At 33.3% G+C, this 14,751-nt stretch overlaps 1 protein-coding gene and 1 long non-coding RNA gene across 2 annotated transcripts; both read right to left on the bottom strand.

The window, feature by feature from the left end:
* Positions 1 to 1,500: 1,500 nt before the first annotated feature.
* LOC114269949 (small ribosomal subunit protein eS17) lies at positions 1,501 to 2,396 on the bottom strand. The gene has a single exon (XM_028211329.2). The coding sequence runs from the start codon at positions 2,261 to 2,263 to the stop codon at positions 1,814 to 1,816; it is 450 nt and encodes a 149-aa protein (XP_028067130.1). The 5' UTR covers positions 2,264 to 2,396; the 3' UTR covers positions 1,501 to 1,813.
* A 5,327-nt stretch (positions 2,397 to 7,723) lies between these two features.
* On the bottom strand, positions 7,724 to 8,708 carry LOC145822503 (uncharacterized). The gene is made up of 2 exons (XR_014363825.1): positions 8,317 to 8,708; positions 7,724 to 7,930 (listed from the first exon to the last, which is right to left on the bottom strand). It is a non-coding gene; the product is annotated as an uncharacterized LOC145822503 (long non-coding RNA).
* Positions 8,709 to 14,751: the final 6,043 nt, after the last annotated feature.

Genomic DNA, 14,751 nt, shown 5'->3' with positions numbered 1-14,751 from the left:
AAGTTCCTGGAGAGCTATGGCCGTCGTTTTCTGGGAAAGAGAGCTACGGTGAACGGAGGAGAGAAGAGGGAAGAGGGACAGGGGCAGATGGACGGACGAGGGAAGAGTGAAAGTTCAGGTTTAGGGCGCTTATTTTTTTGTTTTTGTTTTTTCATCTAACAGTGCGTGTATCACACCTTATCACAGTGCAAGTATTCTTCACACACTAATGACAGTTACCAGCTCAGCTGGGGGTCATGGGGGTTGATTTCAGTGGGGGTCTGAATCGGAACTGAAAAATAATTTCAAAGGTCAGTTCAAATGTAAACAAAAGCATAATAGCTAAACAATGTAGTAGTTCCAGCTTCTAACCTTTTCATTGAAATCAATTCAATTAAACATGAAATGCAATAATCCCATTTACTGTTACAAAAAATGATAACAAGAATTGATCAATGAATTTTCAACTCAGAATATAATCGAACCAGAAGGCAAGAATGAATGACACATCAAAACGGACTAAAAGCCTCCAGGCTTAATAACTATAGCATCAAGCAATTTCACCACCAAACCTTGAGTGCAGGTGGTATTGGGTACCCAACTTAAGAGCTCATTTGTAGTAGTAGGCTGAAAATTCAATGCTCACAGAGCCATAGATGATGATAGAAAATGCCATTCAAAAACCACATTACAGTGGCTCAAAAATCAAATTCATAATCTCTGTTTTTCGGCAAGAAACTAACAACTAGCAGTGAAAACATCAACATAATTTCAAATACACTATAACCTCCCTAAATCAAAACATACAATATAACCCAGAATGATAATACCATAATCTAATACATAATAAAATTAAACTTTCAAATATGACCTCCATCTCTCAAGACTAAACTCACAAAAACAAGCCAAAAAATGTCCTCAAATCTTCCCCTTGGTACCAGCATCAAACTTTCTAAAAATCAAACCATGGAAAAAACATTTAGCTACACAGCAGTATCCATTCTAAAGAAAGATGGTACATGACAAACATCTAATCTGTCTAAAGAAAGTCAAAATTAAACCATTACATAACAATATGCAGATAAAATTGAAAAAAAAAAATAGTTGCTCAAAATTGGTTCTAAAATAGTATTACCAGAATCACTAATACATACATCTATTGTATTATCTGAGCAACCCACAAACACCTGAACCTCTCATCAACTATACCACAAAAGTAATTTAAATAATCCTATGGTCCATCTATATTCTTGATCCTTGAAGCAAACTATTGAATGCCCAACATTAACAACATAAATATTGCTTGATAAAGCTCAAACTACCGCAAGATCAATAGCCAACAATTATTCACCCAAAAAAATAGCCAACAATTAATATCAAGACATAATCTCCATTTTCAATTGGATAATGATCCAAATAAAGCTACAAAAACTCCATTTTTAACCCAAAACAAAATGTGCTTAAACATCAAAATTGTTCCAAAGTTATAAAAATTAAACCACAATACTAATAAACTCCACATTTTAAACCAAAACTAAGCAGTACCCATTACTGATAACATAAAAAACAGCCCAAACTAAGTACAACCCATTACCAACAATTAATATCAAGACATAATCTCCATTTTCAAATGGATAAAGAACCAAATAAAGCTATAAAAACTCCATTTTTAATCCAAAACAAAATGTGCTTAACATCAAAATTGTTCCAAACATTATGAAAATTAAACCAAATAGCAATAAACTCCACATCTTAAACCAAAACTAAGCAATACCCATTACTGACAACATCAAAAAACCCCAAACTAAGCAGAACCCATTACCATTCAGCCTCATCAGTACCTCCTTCCAGCACCGCCACCGAACCCACCGCCACGGCCACCACCATACGGCGGAATCGCCGGCGCAGAGACCCCGATCTCTTCCTTAAGCACAACACCAGGCATTTCACTCATTCCAAGGGAAGCAAGGAGGTCGATTGTCTCCTTATCGACCTCGATGTGGTCAGTTTTGATGGCGGATTCGTCAGGGACGAAGTCCATGCGACGCTCTCTCTCCTCCTCCTGGAGCTTGAGGGAGATCCCACGAACTGGACCCTTCTGGATCCGCTTCATGAGGTGGGTGGAGAAGCCGGCAATCTTGTTGCGGAGGCGCTTGGAGGGTATGATCGCAACTTCTTCCAAGATCTTCTTGTTGGTGTGGAAATCAAGTGTCATCTTCGAGTAGTAGCGTTCGATCACTTGCCTCGATGATTTCTTCACGGTCTTGGTACGAACGCGACCCATGGCTGGAGCAGAGAGAGAGAGAGAGAGAGAGGAGGCTAGGGTTTTTATGGGGAGGGAAGATAGAGGAAGAAGGGAAGGCTAGGGTTTTCTGAGGGAGAGAGTGATGTGGGATTAGGGTTTGGTATATATGTTGTCTTTGTGAGGAAATGTCCAAAATGACCTTAAAAGAAAGTTTTTAGGTTAGGTCCTTAAACTATTGACAATTTTCATATTATTCTCGTTATTTATGAATTTATACATTTTAACTTTCACAATCATTAAAAATATAAAATAACTATATTAGTCTTTCTTAAGATTTGAAAAAAAAAATATAGTTAATTTTATAATTTTCTTGACCTCCCATTTAGTAAGATTAAAAATATCAAAATTAATGTAAATGATATGAATACACAAAACTACATAAAGTAAAATATATATTTTAATATAAAAGAAATGAAAAAAATATTTTTTTTTCTATTCATACGACTAACAAATTTTTGATGCAAATGAGACCAAGTGTTATATAAAATAAAATCTTAAAAGAACCTAGTGTATTAATGTCAAATTTGTGGGGTTTATTGTATTTTTTTTTTTTTCAAACCTTAAGAGAGGTTGGTGTAATTTATCCTTATAAAAAATAAAAAATACACTTTTATGCTTCCTTAAAGGACAAATTTGTGTGGATTTATACTTGATGGAGTCAAAATGTAAATATTTAATTGAGGAAAGTAAGATGAGATTCACTAATAATTAAAGATATCTTAATGTAATTTTAATAACGATATAATAATCATGTTTACTTTTTATTTATTTATTTTTAATTATAAAATTACAGATTGAACCATCACCTATTTTAAGAACCAAAACTAAACAGTATTATTGAAAAAATTAAATCAAACTGTGCAGTTTGATTTGCAATTTATTTGCATTGCCCTAGCTCACAGTGGCAGCACTCATGGCCCAAACAGAACTCAAAAGTGTGCTGAAGGCCTATAAAATTTGAACAGCCCGCAAAGTTCTTGAAATTGCCATTTTAAAGGGCTTTAAATTTGTGGCACATAAATTTAGCTTCAAACAAGCCCAGATTTTAGTCCATTAATGCCTCTAAGTTGACAGCCCGTACAACTCCTTTAATTTGGGCCTGCCAAAACCCAAACATTTAAAGGACAAATTATTCGAATGTGTTCTTTGAAAGATGTGTATTCTATTTAGTGGATGTTTGGCATCTCTTAAAAAAGTTAAAAAGTCATTAAAAAAGTAAAAAAACTAACACTGTTCACATGTTTAGGTGGGAAAAAAAATGCTGAGCAGACAGAGGATAAAATTACAAATTTGCCCTTTTAAATTTAATAGCCAAAAGTGTATGTCAGTGTTGTCATATGTACCTTCCATCTACATTTTACCAAATCCACTGACGTGGCTAAATGTAAGCCACGAATTCTCAAAGTCAAAAAAAATTTGAAATGCACTAAATGCACACAGTGTGTGTCCGGAATGGTACAAGAGTAATTTTGATATTTGATACAATATTTTATTACACATTTTTTCATAAAAAGTCAAAAAATTATCCTAAACATACATCTTTTTTCTCTCTACTTTTTTAGCTAAAAAGTCAAAAAATACACTCATATAGATCATCTCAAGCAACCTCTTAGTCTCATAATTTTTTGTGTAAAGTCAAAAGTCCTGTTTGCCTTCTTTATTCTCTTTCTCTTTCTAATATACAGTCACCGGCGACCATCATCGATTGGGGGTTCACCTGCAACTACTAAACACCAATTCCTTATTTCGCCCTCACTGACGACAAAAAAGATAAGTTTTCAATGAAAGAGATGCATAGATCTACATCAAATCCAACTATATCTAAATTAAAAATAGTTATTAGAGTACAATCTTCTCTCTATATCTATCTCTTTCAGTCAATCTTTCAATTTTTCTTCTTTTTTTCTGCTACACACTTCTCCTTTCCTATTTTAATGGAGAAAATTTTCAAGTTCTATACAATTTTTTTCTTCAAGTTTAGTTACAGGCGGTGAAAATTATAAATTTTTCTAATTTGAATTTTTTAGATGTTAAAATGAATCATACTTTAAAACTGTAAAATTTGTGTAGTTTCATAACATTATTTAAAGTGTAAAATTTTACAATTTAGTAACATGTTTTTCAGTTTGATTAATTAGTAGAAATGCTTAATAGAATTATGCATTGAAATTGTAAAAATTTTACAATTTCAAAGCATGCTTTTCAGTTTGATCAATATAGAAGATTATTTGTTTAAAGCATACAAAAATTGAAAAATAACTTATATTTTTTCTCCATTTGTTACTCTCTTTTTTTTCTTTTTTCCTTTCAGTTTATTTAGCACAATTTTGCTATGATTTTTCGCTCTAATTTCTCCATTTTTTTTTGGTAATATTCTGAACATTCCGATGAGTCTCTGGCGATATTCTTGACGTCCAACGACGTTCTAAATATTTTGGCAACTTCCAATGATATTTATAACACTCCGGCTAATTTTCGACAATACTCCAATGACTTCCTAGCGATGTTAAATATTTCAGTGAGTCTCTGGTGACTATGTAATGAAAGTCTGACAGATGTGGGATGTGACAACATATTTAAATCTTTTTAATAAAAGATTTTTTTATAATAATTAAAAATATATAAAACTAATTGATACAAATATTTTATTTTCTGATTGGATAAATTTTATATTTTATATAGGAGACCTACCGGTCAGCCACACTATGAAACGAGGTTCAATAATAAACTTTTCTTGCTTTGCCTTTACAGGCCCAAAGTTCCTCCTTTAGAAGCCTTTCAAAAGGCCCAACAAAAATACAGGTCAATGGCTTTAAAGGCCGCATTGAAAGTCTTGAAAACTACCATCTAATTGTGGACCAAATACTTAGGGTTGGTTTGGGATGTCCTAAAAAAGTGTACTTTTTGACTTATTGGTGGGTTTGAGTTGGGTTTGGATTGGGTTTGATGTGATGTGTTAGAGAGGTGATGTGATTTAAATAAGATGATGTGACTTAAATAAGATAGTGACTTTTTGACTTATTTAGTACATGCCAAACTAGCCCTTAGCCTCTCAAGGCTTTATTCAGGAGAAATTTTATTTTCACACATTAAGTTTTCTTACTTTATACATTTAATGAATTTTTTCAAAAATCATAATTTTATCCTTTAACAAAATTACTATATCACCCACACATCTCACAATTTTTCCATACATGTCTCACCCACTACTATGCAACACTTAAAAATTTCATAAAATTCAACCCTACCAAACTCATCCAATACAGCTGCAACAACAAATCCATAGTAGCTTCATCCCTCTCTCGAATCGAATTACTCTCGTGCCAGCTAAGGCTGTTCAAAAATCCGTTCAAATCGGTAATTCGGGTTGAATCAGACCAAACCATACGGTTTGGTTCGGTTCTATTAAGAACCGGTTCGGTTTCAGTTTAAGAAATTTGAGAACCGTAAAAACGGTTCGGTTAATGGATTTTATGAAAAAATCATGGTTCGAACCGAACCGAACCGAACCGAACCGAATTTTAAAAAATATATATATATATATATTTAATATCAAGTTTTATTTTTATTAATTGATTTTTTGTAATTTTAATGATATGAGGATGATATAGATATGTAATGTTGAGTAATGTCTTAATATTATTAGTTTTTATCATGAGTTAAATGTAATTAGTTTGAGTAATTATTTTGCTAATATTAACAATTTATTCTTGTAAATAGAAATTTTTGGAACCGTGAACCAAATTGAAACTGAACCGTTATTTCGGTTTGGTTCTGGTCCGGTTTTATAAGTGTAATGGTCTGGTTTGGTTGCCAAAATCACAAAACCGTTAGGATTGGTTCGGTTCTTGGATTTTCTCAAAACTGAACCAATCCGGATTGTGAACACCCCTAGTGCCAGCCCAAGCTTAGCAATGTCACAGCTCGGATCTGATTTTTCTCGGGATCGTCCCCAGATTCCCACCGCGAAACACTCAGAACTAGAGCTAGCTGAACCTGATACTCCGACAACGACGAGTAGTAGTCTTGAGTATTGACTGCCGATTCTGTCGAAGTGGTCGACGGCGGTAGAAGGAGAAAAAGAGGTCGACGAACTCATTGGCGATTGGCCGGAGGAAGCTACGCGATGATCAGAGCCACATGTAGGGGAGACAGTCGAAGGAATTTCGTTCGATCGATTAGGGTCGTGATTGCCCCCTATGTGAAGCTTCTTGAAAATGTGTTTCATCGTTCCCTCCACAGTCTTTCTCTCTATCTACACTTTCTCTCTCTATATATCTATTACCTTCTTTTTGTTCCTATCTCTCTCTATATCTCTATATTAGTTTCTCTCTCTCTCTCTCTAGAAGAGAGTCAAGACAAAGGTGAGAGAGAAAAGATGTGCATAAAGAAGGTGAGGGTATATTTGGAATGTGAAGTGTGTGGACTGAGATAAAGAAGTAAAAATCAAATTACTAAATGTGTAGATTGAGAAAAGATGTACACAGTGATAATTTGGTGAGTGAAAATAGAATTTTTCTTTATTCAGACCCACAATTTAATGGCAAAATTACCAATCGATCCTATTGATTGGAGTTATTCCCTAATAAATCTTGAGTGAGGTTTTTATGTCATTTTGAAATTCCTTCTTTCTGTCGTTGAGAATTTTTGGAAAAGCAGTGAGTTCCTTATGAGAATCGGTGTGGGTTGAAAATTGTAGTTTAATAGGTTGGTTTGTGAGGATAAATTTGAAAACGTAGACCTATTAATTTGAAATAAAACTTGTTGGGTATTGAGTGTGGTCTATAAGACTGGCGTGCAAGTCCCCCTAATTTCATCAAATTTGTATTCATCTCTTAAATTAAATCTAGTCTACTAAGAATCCAAATTTAATTGCCACAATTTTTGTGGCTTATACAAGAAAATTTTATTGTGGATTGCGTTGATTACAAATCCATTTTGACAATTATTGCATTGTCAAAAATAAAATCAAATGTTAGTCACTCAAATTAAAACCTAAATCTTCTTTGTTGAATTATAGTCGACTTGATTATGTTTCAGATTTATTCCTAGATTCAGATATGTAGACAACTTATTTGAATGGGCACAGTAATTATCCGTGTGAAATCAAGTGTTCACCCAAATTAAACGTGGGTCATCATCCATTCAAATTAAAACAAAATTTTCTTTCTTGAATTATAGTTGACTTTATTCCAATTTGAACGTGTTTCTCAATTTAGGTAAGTAGGCAACTCATTTAAATAGATATAGTCATAATCCCTATGAATTCAAATGTTCACACAAATTAAATTTAGGTCATTCACCTATTCAAATTAAATTTAAAATTTCTTTCTTGAACTTCATTTGACTTATTCTAATTTGATCTTATTCTTCAATTTGCATACGTAGAAACAATCCCCCATTGTTCATTGTCTATATGGGACTTCTGATATTCAAAAATTGAAATCAAAGGATTTTTCTCTTGAAATAACATAGTGTAATTAATAAATACATCATATCTTGAATGAGTCTAACTTGCATAATAAAAATTTATGTGATATTGAGAGTCAAATTGCATTGTAAAAACAAAACCAAATTTTTGCTTAATAGAGATGTAGAGTAGTCCACTCCAGCTGTAATCGTCGCCAACTTGGACAGACCTCAGACCTGCCAAGGAACATTTTGAGTATTCATGGGTGTTTCGGGTTGTCTTTTTTTAGTAATTTTTTTTTTATCAGAATAAAAATTTCCATTAATGTAGCCAAACAGCACATACAAAGAAGAATTCATCCAAGAGATAAACTTACACCAATCAAAGGAAAGATGAAAAAAAACAACACACAGGAGTAAAGCTATGAAGATACCCAACTACACAACCTGTGCTTGTGCTCGTACTGTAAGCAGAGGCCAAACAATCAATCGTAGAGCATACCGAGAATAAATCATAGAATACAACCACAAAGTGGGTAAGTTACATTAAGCATTGATGGATTCCAAAATCAAACCAAACCAAAATACAAAGAAAAACAAAAAAGAAGACCAGAAAACTTAACCTCAAACTAGATCTATAGCAAATCCACATCGGCGGGATGGAGAAGGAGAACCCAACACACTTCCACCGTGAGGGGAAGAAAAACGCCTCACAAAGAGGGAGAGATTGGAAAGAAAATCTCCCAAAACTTATTTGACAGAAGTTGAAAGATAAAAGGGGGGAGAGAGAAGAGAGAGGTGGCCGGAGGCCGAAATCCCCTCCCTTTCCCCAAGCACCGCCGCATAGAGAACCTTTTTTTTTTTTTAGTAACTTTGCTATTGTTTTTTTTTCTTTTTTTTTGTTTATTTATGTATTTATTTATTTTTATTTTTTATTTTGTTTTTTGTTTTGTTTTTAGTGAACTTGTTAAAAAAATTTCAAAAAACTTCAAATTTATAAATTCTACGCAATTTCAAATTTCAAAAAACTCTTTTTGGGATTATTTATTTATTTTTTTTAAAACTTCTTACAACACCTTTATCCGATACTTCAAAGCTCTATCTGATACTTCAAATCTAATGTGACACTCCAACAACTATTTTGGCATCAAGTAGAGCTATTGTGGATGGTGACAGGTGTATCCAACTTACGGTTTTGATTCCACGTCTTTGGCTCGTGTGCGGGCTATATCTGGTTTTAGCTAAACCAACTAAAAAAAAAAAAAAAAAAAAAAAAGGCATACCCCCACCCAAGTGGTCTCATTTTTTATTATTATTACAAAGTGGTCTCATCATTACCCTCATGTTTTCCCTCCAGCTTTTGATGGACGATTTGAAAGGTTCCATGGCAGCCATCTCATCCATCCTCTTTTGCACACACACCCATCCTCTTTTTTATTTTTTACACCCATCTTCCACTTTCTTTTTATTTTAATATATATATATATATATATATATATATGTTTATTATAATATTCTACTCTCCCGCTGTCAACTTTTGCATACACCCCATACTTTTTCTTTTTTCTTCTTTCCACACACTTCCCTTTCATTTTTTTTTAATACCCCCCTCCACTTTCTGTCTTTTATTTTATTTTATTTATTTATTTATTTAAAAAAAAAAAAAAAAAACCGAAGCAGAAGAAGACGACCTGCACACCAAACCATCTTTTCTTCATCTCAGGGATCAACCCCGATCACATTTTTTACACAAAAAAAAAAAAAAATACAACAAAACACATCCACACATATCCACAGTGGGATTTTTCTTCTCTACTCTGCTGCAGGTCTCTTCTTCTTGCCTCCGTCTTGGCCAGCCCTTGCCGGTGTTGCCTCCGGATTTCCCACGCCACCGAGCACATTTACTCCCTGCTCCTCCACTGCCGCATATGGCGGCCCTCCAAATTGGAACATCACGGTGGCCTTCCGCTTCAGCTCCTTGTTTTCTGCCCTTAGCACGCTTATCTCTGCTCGCGCATCCTTATACATGCGTTGGAGCAGAGCCAGCTGGGAGTTTAAATACTGCACCTCATTTGTCCTGCTCTGCAGCCGGTTCGACAAATTTGTGACCGCCGTCATGCTTTCCACACATGCCTTCAAAGTATATTGATTGGCCTCCACATCCGACTGCCCTGCCATTCTTTACTCCACAGACCGCATCGGAAAGTTCAACGGAGTAAACTCCGGGGCGCTTGGTTGTGGTTCCAGTGCCACCGCACCAGTTGTCTCTCTTGTTGACTCGTTGAGGTCGGGAAAGAGGGTGAGCAGTCCACGGGAAGACGAGGACGAGGCCATTTTTCTGGGCAACCGAGTGTTACAGACTATCTCTCTCAGCAAAACGAAGAAGAGTTTTTTTTCAGAGGTTTTTCGCAGTTTTTCTCTGCCTCAGCTTCAGCCTCCATCTTATAGCCGAGGCAGCCACGCGCATCGCGCGCCTCTTGCCACCAGCCGACAAACGGGCACGCAAGCCAAGGCGCCCACGTGCCTCGCCATCATGTCCGGCACACCTTTTGATGAATTGGGCACGCCTTTTGATGGCATGCCTTTTGACAAAATTGGGCACACCTTTTGAGGGTGCAACTTCTTCAACGGTCCGACATGACCCTATAAACTGTCCCGACATTTGATTCCGGTTAGCATCTTCAACGGTCCAACATGACCTATAAACTGTCCCGACATTGATTCCGGTTAGCCTACAGTGTCCTCTACCACGTTATGACACCACCATACAGTGTCCTCTACAACGTTATGACACCACCATACAGTGTCCTCTACAACGTTATGACACCACCATACAGTGTCCTCTACAACGTTATGACCCCATCATCCAGTGTTCTCTACCACGTTATGGCACCACCTTTCAGTGTCTTCACCAACGGTCTGACACGACCATACAGTGTCTCCTATCTTTTTTTTATTTTTTATTTTTATGTATTTTCTTGTTTTGTTCCTCTCTCCAAACTCAAGTTGGTTAGTTTCTATCCTCCTTGAGTTTGCGGGGGGCTGTTAGAATTTACTCCTCACCTACTACCTTCACCTACCCTCCACCTACTCCTCACCTACTCCAAAATCCTCTTCTATATAATAGGAATCCTTGTACTTGTAATATACACAACAATCTATCAATCAATCAATAATATACATCAAATTTTACAAGTTTGAACTTCAACCAGTCTACCAAAAGCTAATATAGCTTTTAGCATCATCCCTTGCGTCAATTTTGAATGGAAAATTTCTTGATGCATTTTCTTTGCAATAATGCTACAGATTATTGAATTTATACCACTAACACCACCACTAATGATGTGACAAGTAAAAAAAAAAACCAAGAACTAAGACACAAAACACATGTGACAGTGGGTGAGACCCACTGCCACATCCCTAGTGCAACCACTAATTAGTGGTCTGCATCATTTTTCTTTTCTTTTTTCTTTTTTTTTCTTTTGTCTTCAAATAAAAGCAGCTAACAGTACAATTTGGTACAAATTGTGGTTGTTCCATGTCATGTCATGTCATGCCTTCTATTTCTTTTTCTTTTTTAAGTTTTTTGTTTTTTTAAATAGTAGATTAATAGATTTAACATATTAGGTAGAGAGCTTTTATGTTAATTTGCCATCCAAACCTTAAAAAAAATTTGACATACTAAAATTTGAAAGTTTGAGGAAAGAAACTCTTAGATTTGTCTATACAAGACAAATGTGAAAAGTAAAAAAAAATTGACATATTTTGAAAAAAAGATCATTAAAGACAAAAAAAAAAAAAAAAAAAAGGAAAAATATGAATTTTTTAACTGTATGCCAAACTAACCCTTAGTATATTAATCCCTAAAATCTTGATAGTGCACTCATAATTTAAATGATTTTGTCTCGTTTGAAATCTCCTCCTAATTTCCTATTAATACTTTTTTTGTTTGATTTTTCTACTATAATTTTCGTGTAATGAGTATTTTTTATTATAACAAGACGTATTTTATCATAACTTGTTCTTACCTATTGTCGTACAACAAGTGCTATTCTAAGCCTCCGTTTGGGAAGTAGGTTGACTTTTTGACTTTTTTGGCTATTTTGGGAAGAGCTTTTTAGCTTTTTTATTTTTTTTGGTGATAAAAAAGTGTAATGATTATGGATTAGATGTGATATTTTGTTTATTGTGACTAAAATAACCTATTTTGTCTTTTATGACTATTTTAGTCCCAACCTTCCTTGCCAAATGGACCCTAAAGTAGCCAAAATCCTGTCCAATCTCTCTTGAATCAAACCTCACTTAATTTGTGATTCTTCCATGTGAATGGATAACTCTCATAATCCCTATGAATTCAAATGTTCACACAAATTAAATTTAGGTCATTCACCTATTCAAATTAAATTTAAAATTTCTTTCTTGAACTATCTTATTCTCTAATTTGCATACGTGGAAACAATCCCCATTGTTCTTTGTCTATATTGGACTTCTGATATTCAAAAATTGAAATCAAAGAATTTTTCTCTTGAAATAACATGCTGTAATTAATAGATACATCATATCTTGAACAAGTCCAACTAACATAACAAAAATTTATGTGATATTGAGAGTCAAATTGTATAGTAAAAACAAAACCAATTTTTTGCTTAATAGAAATGTTGAGTAGTCCACTCCAGCTGTAATCATCACCAACTCGGACAAACCTGCCAAGGATCATTCTGAGTATTTATGGGTGTCTGGGGTTGTCTTTTTTTAAGTAACTTTGCTATTGGTTATTTATTTATTTATTGTTTATTTATTGTTTTATTTTTAGTGAACTTGTTAAAAAAATTTCAAAAAACTTCACATTTATAAATTCTACTCAACTTCAAATTTCAAAAAAAAAATCTTTTTTGGGATTAATTTTTTTTTTTAAAACTTCTTACAACACCTTTATTTGATCCTTCATAACTTCACCTAATACTTCAAATATAATGTGACACTCCAACAACTATTTTGGCTATTTTGGCATCAAGTTTGAAGTCTATCCGGTGTACCAAAAGCTAACATGACTTTTTACATCATCCCTTACGTCAATTTTCACATGAAAATTTCTTGATGCATTTTTTTTTTACTTTCGTCTTCAAATAAAAGCAGTTAACAGTACAATTTGGTACAAATTGTGGTTGTTCCACGTCATGTCATGCCTTCTCTTTCTCTCTTTCTTTCTTTTTCTTTTTCTATTTTTTTTTTATAAAAATAATAGATTAATAGATTTGACATATTGCATATTGGGTAGAGAGCTTTCATATCAATTCGCCATCTAAGTTTTAAATTTTTTTTGACATATTAAATTTTGAAAGTTTGTGCAAAGAAACTCTTAAATTTGTCAATACAAGACAAATATGAAATGTAAAAAATTTTGACATATTTTGAAAAAAGATCATTAAAGACAAAAAATATTTAGAAAAATTATGACTTTTTAACTGTATGTCAAACTAACCCTTAGTATATTAATCCCTAAAATCTAGATAGTGCTCTCATAATCTAAATAATTTTGTCTTGTTTGAAATCTCCTCCTAATTTCCTATTAATATTTTTTTGGTTTGATTTTTCTACTATAGTTTTGTGTAATGAGCACGTTTTATTATGACAACTCGTTCTTAACCATTATCATATATTAAGTGCTATTCTAAAGTAGCCAAAATCCTATCTAATCTCTTTTAAATCAAACCCCACTTAATTCGTGATTATTTCATGTGAATGGATAACTCTCAAAACCCAAATCAGCCAACCCATTGTCCTTATTGAAATTTCTATTCCTTTTTTCTCTCATGCCCAATTCATGTCAACAAAATATATAATTCAATAGTTTGAGTTGAAACTAAATTAAAATGATATTAAAATTAGTGGCAGAGACAAAAATTCAATGTAGAAGGGGTACACATTAATCACAACATTAGTTTTTTTTTTCTTCTCCCATAACAAGTAACAATGAGATATTATTAAACTTATACATTTTTATTTTTATTTTTATTACAATTATCCTTTTATTTACATTAAGATGACTTATAAATCCATAATCAATAACTAAATTTCATTAACCAAATAATCAATAAGCTCAATCCTATCAACTCAAAAAAAAAAAAAAAGGGCTCCACAATGAGGAGAAATAAGCAACTAAACAAATCCTATAATGAGAAATGAATTATCAATTGATTCAATTCTTACCTTGACCTATCAATTAAAAGTGTACAAGAATAATCAAAATAATAAAATAGAGAATTTTTAAAATTTAAAAAAAGCAAATTTTTTTTTACATAATTTAAGGATGGTCACTATTATAATTTTATAAAGGATACATAATACATAATCTTTATTTATATAAATAACAGTATAACTATTGAAAGTTTAGAAGGGACACGTGACCCCTAGGCCTTAGGTGACTCTCCCCTGATTAAAATCATACATCCTAAAACAATATAGATTTACTTTATTTTAAAACTTAATTCCTACATCAAGACCATTACAAAGAGATCGATTATAGAGAAACCTCCTTATACTTGGATAAAGTTGTATGTTATATCACTATTTTTATTCACCCTCCACGTGTTATAATACTTGTTTTTTTGGCACTCTTTAAAGTGACTATCATATAAAATGTGCTTTTATGTCCATTTTTTAATAAATTGAAAAAATATTTGCAGGATAAACTCCTCACCTCGTAAGCCAGAGTGATGGTAGATGTTCAACAATATTACAAATTTATTTTTATTAATGTAGAATTTATCTTGAAAAAGAAATTAATAGTTTAAATTCATTTCATATGGATCCCACAATTCATCCATTCAATCTCCACCACACAAATACATTCGGAGTAAAATCGAGATCCATAAAGATGAATTCCTAGCATTTTTCGGTAGATATTTTATAGCAAACATTCAATTTATGTTATTCACTACAAAAAATTTGACTTTTTGCGACGGCAAAATGCTGTCTCAAAATTTTTTTTGCGACGATAACTGACCTTTAGCGACGGCAAGTAGGGGGTCGCAACAAAGGGCGTTGCTAAAAGGTTT

This window comes from Camellia sinensis, chromosome 3 (assembly GCF_055761805.1).
Source record: "Camellia sinensis isolate YWXY chromosome 3, ASM5576180v1, whole genome shotgun sequence".
NCBI classification, from domain to species: Eukaryota; Viridiplantae; Streptophyta; class Magnoliopsida; order Ericales; family Theaceae; genus Camellia; species Camellia sinensis.
This window is presented reverse-complemented; position numbering and strand designations above follow the sequence as displayed.

What these genes read in the sequence shown, in the direction of transcription:
- LOC114269949 (XM_028211329.2), bottom strand. Translation starts at nt 2,263, where the DNA reads ATGGGTCGCGTTCGTACCAAGACCGTGAAGAAATCATCGAGGCAAGTG.